The 8,345-nt window shown below is 46.5% G+C and overlaps 1 protein-coding gene across 1 annotated transcript in view; it reads left to right on the forward strand.

Annotated features, from left to right (window-relative positions):
• LOC107714632 (microtubule-associated protein 9-like) overlaps positions 1 to 8,345 on the forward strand; it is a 20,018-nt gene that overhangs the window by 5,840 nt on the left and 5,833 nt on the right. Inside the window, 3 exon segments of the mRNA XM_016520547.1 lie at positions 2,040 to 2,196; positions 2,323 to 2,412; positions 2,498 to 2,659. Coding sequence (XP_016376033.1) covers positions 2,040 to 2,196; positions 2,323 to 2,412; positions 2,498 to 2,659 — 409 coding nt within the window.

The raw sequence follows: 8,345 nt of genomic DNA on the forward strand, positions 1-8,345 counted from the left end.
TATAGTGAGTATAGTGTTGTAGATTTCAATTTCTGCACAGTCTAATCTAATTGTCATACTCTTCGAATTTCATATTATTCATATTAATTAACCCAAAAAGCAAATTATGCTCCCTTCGAACTGGTTTTCTTTAAAATACAAATCTTTGTAATCCCAGGCTATCTGTAATCAGAAGCACATTTATAACTGCAATATAATTTAATTTCATTCACATGTGTTTCATAAACACATAATCCTTTATGGATTACAATCCGCCATCAAAATGATACAATTAATTATTCCAGCTGCTGTGAGAAAAGGCTATAAACGATCCGCCACCTGCAGGATCCTCACATGCGATAGCCTAGTAGCCGGGACAACTTCTTTATGTTTACAGACATGACGTAATGATGCAGTGCCATGCTCGAATTTCCCGCGAAAACCTACCCGTACCACTCAAATTATAAAACATTATTATAAGCTAACCGTTGTGAATCGGGCTAAAGTAAGGCGATAGTTTCGAACACTGGCTGGTTATGTACTTGCTCAAATATTGATTTCGGATCATTTTTAACCAAAAAAAGTTACGGACTGCAGCTTTAAATTAACACACGCTGAAAACTTAAGATGTCTTCAACGATCCGAAGAAAGCTCACGTCACACCCCACACCCCTCCTCATCAGGGTACACTGGCTGCCAGTAGCTGCTCGCATCAAATTCAAGGTACTGATGCTTGCCTACAAGACAACCACTGGCGCTGCACCAATATACCTAAACTCACTAGTTCAGACCTACGCGCCCTCCAGAAGCTTGCGTTCTGCAAGTGAACGACGCCTCGTGGTACCATCCCAAAGAGGCACAAAATCACTCTCACGGACCTTTTCCTGGATACTTCGCAATCACAGATTCTAGCCTACAGCTTGGAATATGATCCAAATAAAAAATGTCACCGTATATTGTCATCTAAACAAGTAAGTAACAAGTCTGCCACGTTTGTTCTGACCAACTGAGGAAAAAAGCATTACCATACATCAGGCTACCAATGGTGATTAAATCTAAAGATCGGTTAGCTCATATCACATCAAACCATTCAAATTATTATTATTGTTATACTTTATTCTCAAATGATTAATGTTAACAACATCAGCATTGGTGACTATGAGTATAGTGTGTATTAGCGTGTAGATTTCAATTTCTGCACAGTCTAATCTAATTGTCATACTCTTCGAATTTCATATTAAGAAATTATTTTAACCCAAAAAGTAAATTATGTTCCCTTTGAACTGGTTTTCTTTAAAATACAAATCTTTGTAATCCCAGGCTATCTGTAATCAGAAGCACATTTATAACTGGAATATAATTTAATTTCATTCACATGTGTTTCATAAACACATAATCCTTTATGGATTACAATCCGCCATCAAAATGACACATTTAATTGTTCTGGTTGCTGTGAGAAAAGGCTATAAACGATCGGCCACCTGCAGGATCCTCACATGCGATAGCCTAGTAGCCGGGACAACTTCTTTATGTTTACAGACGTGACGTAATGACGCAGTGCCCTGCTCAAATTTCCTGCGAAAACCTACCCGTACCACTCAAATTAGAAAACATTATTATAAGATAACCGTTGTGAATCGGGCTAAAGTAAGGCAACTTTTTGAACATTGGCTGGTTATGTACTTGCTCAAATATCGATTTCGGATAATTTTTAACCAAAAAAAAGTTACGGACTGCAGCTTTAACATACTTTTATTCAAACTGGGTTATGAAAATCTCCGCTACATGAAAATCTCACCATGTTTATGCATTTCTTAACACTTCTGTTAACTATTTTCTCAAGTTAAGCTTTTTTCTATCTTGCCTTCTTGGAGGTACATATTTTTAATATGATAAAATAGTTTTTACTTGGTCACTGGTATGCGTGTTCATGATTTTAATCATGTCATTTTTTTATGCTTTAATGAGTAAAACATCACTTAGCGCACAATTAACATAATAGTGTTACTCAAATGCATCAAACATTGAAAACTCAAAGAACAATATCTTTTGGACATTAGACCTTCAAGCTCTCGGTCATCCAGTTCCAGAAAATCCAAGAGCTCCTATACAGCAGAGTCTAAATACTTGGGAACATTGAAGGTTTTGGATCAGAGGACACAGGAGACCCAAGAGGTTCCAGAAGCAGCAGATTCACTAAGAGCTGCTGTGTACCAGGTAAGGACTAATCATTTACTGTAATCATAATATTTAAGGAATTAAATCATATTAAGTTAATAATTAAGTTATGTCAAGAGACTGACCTATGATTTATTAAGAAACCCTTTTAATGTATCTAAAAAGGAATGGCTAAAAAAGAAAGAAGAAACTTTAAAAATAACAAGGAAGGCTAAAAAGCAGGAAGAGAAATTAAAAGAGGAGAAGATGCTAGAGGTAAGATAAATCAAATGCTTAATTGAATTCTTTAGTAACAACAATCCTGGAATGATTTATTAAATATTTATCATTTCTCATCTAGGAAAAGTTTGCTAAAATTTCAGATGCAAAGGCCTCTTATGATGCCTGGAAAGAGAAAAAAAGTGAAGTCATCAAAAAGAAAGTAAAAGAAAACCAGGAGGCAATCAAGCAACAACAAATGGAAATGGATAAAAAGCAAGAAAAAAAGGAAACCGCAAAACAGGTCAGTATTTTTCATTGGTAATAATTCAAATTTGGTTTATTAGCAAGAAAAAAGGATACAGCATGTTTCGTTGTTTATTAGAAAATTTTTTCATATTAGAAATTCAGTAAATATTTTACTATATTAAAGATATTAGGGATTTGTTGTTATTATTATTAAAAAATATATATATTTTTTTTATTTATCCACTGCACATGAGGTCCACAACACTAGAACAGATTATTTTATGTTTGTGAATGTGGTTTGCTGTACAGGATAGTAAACTGCGTTGCAGCATTGTGAACCCTTTACTAAAAGTCTTGTGAAACAGACACTTGTGGAGATATTCAGTTTCTCACTTCTATTTGAAAGCATCCCCTTGCCACCATGCCCGTTGAGGCAGAATCCCATCTCTGCTTTAAATCACACCATTACTAAACTGGATGTTATATCTTTGCTTTCAAAGAATTTTAGATTCAGCATTTTAGCCATATTCAGAACTGTCATGTCTTTTTTTTCTGATGTCTGCAGGGCTTTCAGGTCTGCAGTCTTTAAGCTTATCATTAGTTCCCTTTCAGACGGTCACTCCGAGTCACGTCGGTGACCGACGAATTGGGATCTCACTTGCGTCTTGTTATAGACAACGTATCACCCGTGCATTTCTGGATGCTTTTGTTACCTGGCGCCAGGTGATGGTCACGATCGCTGCCTCATGTGCCTGGGCATTAAGCACGTTGAGGTGGCATTCATGGATGAGTCATGTTCTCATTGCAGAAAGATGATCATCTCGGAGTTGTGGGCCAGGCTCCGTTACCTCGAAAGGGGCGGAGCTTCATTGTCTCTGCCTCGATCTGGTTCTCGTCCTGGCTGCAGCCTGGTGAGCACCAATTCAGGTGGTGGCACGGGTGGTCTGAGGGTTACAGTGGTGGCAAACCCTCCAGGGAACCAACCCTCGAGGGACCATCGCTCCTCTTGCACTGCGCAACCAGTTGAGCTGCCAATGGAACATGCTGGGCCCTCTACGAGCATACCAGCAGTATCCTTTGACGCTCCTCCCAACGACCGAATGTCGCTTGCTGCATCGGAGGGTGAGCCGGAGCTTTCTGGAGAGGTAGATTCGGCTGTGCTGCCGCTCTCCGGGCGGAGGTAATGCCTGAAATGGATCCGGAAATGATGGCTATGCTTTCCCAGGCTGCCGAGAGGGTAGGGCTCGAGTGGAGACCTCCACCGTGTCCCGAGCCCTCGAGGTTGGATGACTGGTTTCTTGGTGTAGCTTGCGCTGGTTCTCAGCGCCCTGTTCTGGTGCCTTTCTTCCCGGAGGTGCATAAGGAGCTTACCAAGTCGTGGATGGCACCTTTAACTGCCAGAAACTGACTTGCTAGCTCCTCCTCCCTCACCACCCTCGACAGTAGTGCAGCTAGGTGTTATACGGGGGTCCCCCCAGTGGAGCGGTCGGTTGCAATGCAGTTGTGGCCTAACACCGCCTCCACCTGGCAGGGCAAACCATGCCTCCCCTCCCAGGCCTGTAGGTACTCGTCTGGTCGGTCCGGCGTTGCTTGTGCGGCCTGTGGAGAAGCTGCCTCCACCTTACACGCTACGGCGTTACTGCAGGTTCTTCAGGCTACAGCACTGAGGGACCTGCACGAGGGTGGTCACAATCCAGAAGTTCTGAAAGAACTCCGAACCACAACTGACCTTGCATTCCAAGTGACGAAGGTCACCGCAAGTTCTCTGAGTCGTGCGATGTCCACACTTGTGGTCCAGGAGCGTCACATCTGGCTGTGTCTGGTCAACATGAGGGATGCCGACAAAGTTCGGTTCCTCAAGGTCCCTATGTTCCAGATCGGCCTCTTCGCCGATGCAGTCGAGAACATGGCCCAGCAGTTCTCGGCTACACAGGAGCAGACTGAGGCGATCCGACACTGCTGCGGCTGCTGTCTCCACCCGTCCGCCGGTCGCAGCGCCCCAGCCTGCTCATTGCCGAGGGTGGCCCCCTGCTTCAGCCCCCGCTCCCGCATTGCATCCGCAGCCGCCTCCAGCCAAGCAGCACCATAGAGATGGTAAATGCACCTCTTCTTCCCCCGGAGGAGGGCCGGGTGGAGAATCTTTTTTCCAAAAATCTCGACAAGAGAGCAGTTTTCTCTGTCTCTGGGTCCCAAGAGGGCATGGAGAGTCGTGGATGGACCAACACCGGACCACACTCATCCTCCTCTCTCGCCAGCAGGCAGCAGCGGGCGGTTCGAGAGCGTCATCAAACGACCTACTCAAGCACCCTCTGCCAAATGGTGGAACCGCACACTCAGACCCCTCTTTGGCTCACCCACAAGCCGGGTCCCTGCTTTCCACCTCGCTGCCCCACCGCGGGTACGTCGGTGGTCCCGCTTGTACGGTGTTTGGGTACCTCAGCCCTCTACGAACACCTTGGCAATTGAATCGCCATTGGCTAGTACATTTTTTAGATTACTCGCCAGACTGATAAATATATACGTTGCACATCCATTCAGATGAACTGAAGAACAGCACAGATCGCTTGGCGGAGAGTGAAACTCTGATGCGCTCAGTCAGAGAGTGTTCGGCGAGTGAAAATATATCTGAGCTAAACTTATACTTAGCCTCCAACTCACACACTGGCGAGTAAAATCTGAGAATTTATTAGCAATTGGCTAATATTAGACATCATTTAGTCGCCCAGAGTGAAGATTTAGTCGCATATGCGAGTGATTTACTCGCAATGTACAGGGTTGTACCTGGTAGCACTACCCAGCCCATCTCGCTGGCTCCTGCGGACCATCTGACTCACGCAGAAGTGCATCTTTGGGTGCATCCATCCCCGCGATTGGTTTGCAGCAATTGACCTGAAGGCACGTACTTTCGATCGCGTACGTTTCAATCCTTCCGCGCCACAGACCTTTCCTGCAGTTCGCGTTCGAAGGACGAGCATATCAATACAAGGTCCTGCCCTTCGGGCTGTCCCTGTCGCCCCGTGTCTTCACAAAAGTTGCGGAGAGCAGGGCATTCACATTCTCAACTACCTCGACGACTGGCTCATACTAACTCAGTCTTAGGATCAGTTGTGCGAACACAGGGACTTAGTGCTCTCACACCTCAGCCGGTTGGGCCTTCGGGTCAAATGGGAAAAGAGCAAACTCTCCCCGATGCAGAGGATCTCTTTTCTCGGAATGGAGTTGGATTCGGTTAAACAGACAGCACGCCTTACGCAGGAACATGCTCAGTCGGTGTTGAACTGCCTCAATATGTTCAAGAGCAGGATGGCGGTCCCACTGAAATGGTTTCAGAGGCTGCTGGGGCATATGGCAGCTGCAGCGGCAGTCACGCCGCCAGGGCTGCTTCATATGAGACCGCTTCAACACTGGCTCCATGGCCGAGTCCCGAGGCACTCACCGGGTCACACAGGCCTGCCGCCAAACCTTCACCCCGTGGTCAGACCTTGCGTTTCTCCGGGCAGGAGTGCCCCTGGAACAGGTCTCCAAGCATGCTGTGGTTCACCACCAGCTGGGGGGCTACATACGACTGGCATGCAGTGTCGAGGGTTTTGACGGGCCCCCAACTGCACTGGCACATCAACTCTCTAGAGTTGTTAGCACCACGCCTTCCCTTAAACCGTTTTAGAGGGTGCTTACAAGGCAAGCACGTGCTGGTCCGCACAGACAACACTGCAACTGTTGCATACATCAACCGACAAGGTGGTCTACGCTCCCGTCGCATGCCGCAACTTGCTCGCCACCTCCTCCTCTGGAGTCAGAAGCATCTGAGGTCGCTTCATGCCATTCACATTCCGAGTCTGCACAACAGTGCAGCCAACGAGCTGTCATGAGCTGCACTTCCCGGAGAATGGTTCCCGGAACTAATGCTCCTCGTGACAGCCCCTCCCTGGCAGATGGCTCTGAGGAAGGATCTACTGACTCTGAGAAGGGGCACCCTGTGGCACCCGCATCCAGACCTCTGGAAACTTCATGTCTGGTCCCTGGATGGGACGCGGAGGTTCTAGGTGACCTACCCCAGGAGGTAGTTGACACCATCACTTCGGCGAGAGCACCATCCACAAGACACACTTACGCCTTGAAGTGGAACCTGCTTGTCGAGTGGTGTTCTTCTCACCGAGAAGACCCCCAAAGATGCCCGATCAGAATCGTGCTGTCCTTTTTGCAGCAGGGGTTGGAGCGAAGGCTTGTCTCCCTCCACACTTAAAGTCTATGTTTCTGTGATTGCTGCTAACCACGACCCCATGGAAGGGAAGTCGGTAGGGAAGCATGACCTGGTCATCAGGTTCCTTAAGGGGGTGAGAAGGTTAAATCCTCCCCGACCCCCCTCTATGCCCTCTTGGGACCTGACTCAAAGCACTACAGCAGGGCCCATTTGAGCCTTTGCAGTCAGTTGAGCTGAAGTTTCTTTCAATGAAATCTCTGCTCCTGCTTGCACTGGCGTCCATCCAGAGGGTAGGGGACCTGCACACATTTTCGGTTAACGAATCGTGCCTAGAGTTTGGGCCGGCTAACTCCCAGGTAGTCCTGAGGCCCAGGCCCAGCTATGTGCCCAAGGTTCCCACTACTCCCTTCAGGGATCACTGGGATCCCAGTGTTATGGCCCACTGGATAGTGGATGCCATCACCCTGGCTTATCAGGCACAGGTTGTGCCCTGCCCGCTCAGGTTGCGAGCTCACTCTACTAGAAGTGTTGCATCCTCCTGGGCGCTGGCTCGTGGTGCATCGCTGACAGATATTTGTAAAGCTGTGAGCTGGGCGACCCCCAACACGTTCACTAGATTCTATAGCCTTCGTGTGGAGCCGGTATCCTCCTTCTTTTGTTCTCACCTCAAACGGGTAGAAGCACTGAGAGGAGAGGAGGGCCCCTGTTTAGTGTCGGCTTGCTAAAACTGCTCCAGAGAGTTCATACTGTAGACCCTGTCAAGCTCCTCCATCCCTTCGGCAGCCAGACGTGGCGGAACGTCCGGCACCAGGCCCTCACTCGATGAATCTGTGAGAACTGGTAGAGGGCTGGGTTCCATATGTAAAGACCTAAGGGGATCCCATATGTGTAAAGTCCACGGTATAGCCTCAGAGCCTGTGTTTCCCCGGCAGACTTTCTGCCATTTTCCAAGAGGGTTACAATCACCTCTAATCTTCCATATGCACCTAAACGGTTGTTCATATGTGTAAGTGCTTCCGAAACCTCCTTCGGGAAGAATGGGGCTTCCGCAACGTTCCAGTTCCAAGTGGAACGGGTACCTTTTCCCAGTGTTATCCAATCTCACTGAGTGAGATTAAAATATCACTTCTTAATATTTAGTCTAAAATGTGTTTTAATGTCACTATTGTTGAGGAATGCATGATCTTTAACTAATATCGGCCTTAAAGAAAGATATTTGAAGTGTACCTGTTGTATACTTGCAATATCTCAACTTTAGCACAATCAAATATACTTCAGGAGGCTATATCTTTAGTTGGACCTCAGCTAGGGCTAGGCAATTTTCCAGATTTTATTGATTAATTCGAATTTAATGTTTTGCCATGATTTTATTTTTTAGAAATCGAGGAATCGCGATTTTGATTAGAAATATTACCAAATGTTAGAATTAGACACTTTGACAATATGCCGGTGATAACAGTAAAGAGAAAAGAACTATCCAACCGCATGTCGGCGCACGTGATTAACCGCTCACGTGTGACGCGCTCTGTGAAGGACCATA

The sequence above is a fragment of the Sinocyclocheilus rhinocerous genome, unplaced genomic scaffold (genome assembly GCF_001515625.1).
Source record: "Sinocyclocheilus rhinocerous isolate Xijiao unplaced genomic scaffold, SAMN03320098_v1.1 scaffold2134, whole genome shotgun sequence".
NCBI lineage: Eukaryota > Metazoa > Chordata > Actinopteri > Cypriniformes > Cyprinidae > Sinocyclocheilus > Sinocyclocheilus rhinocerous.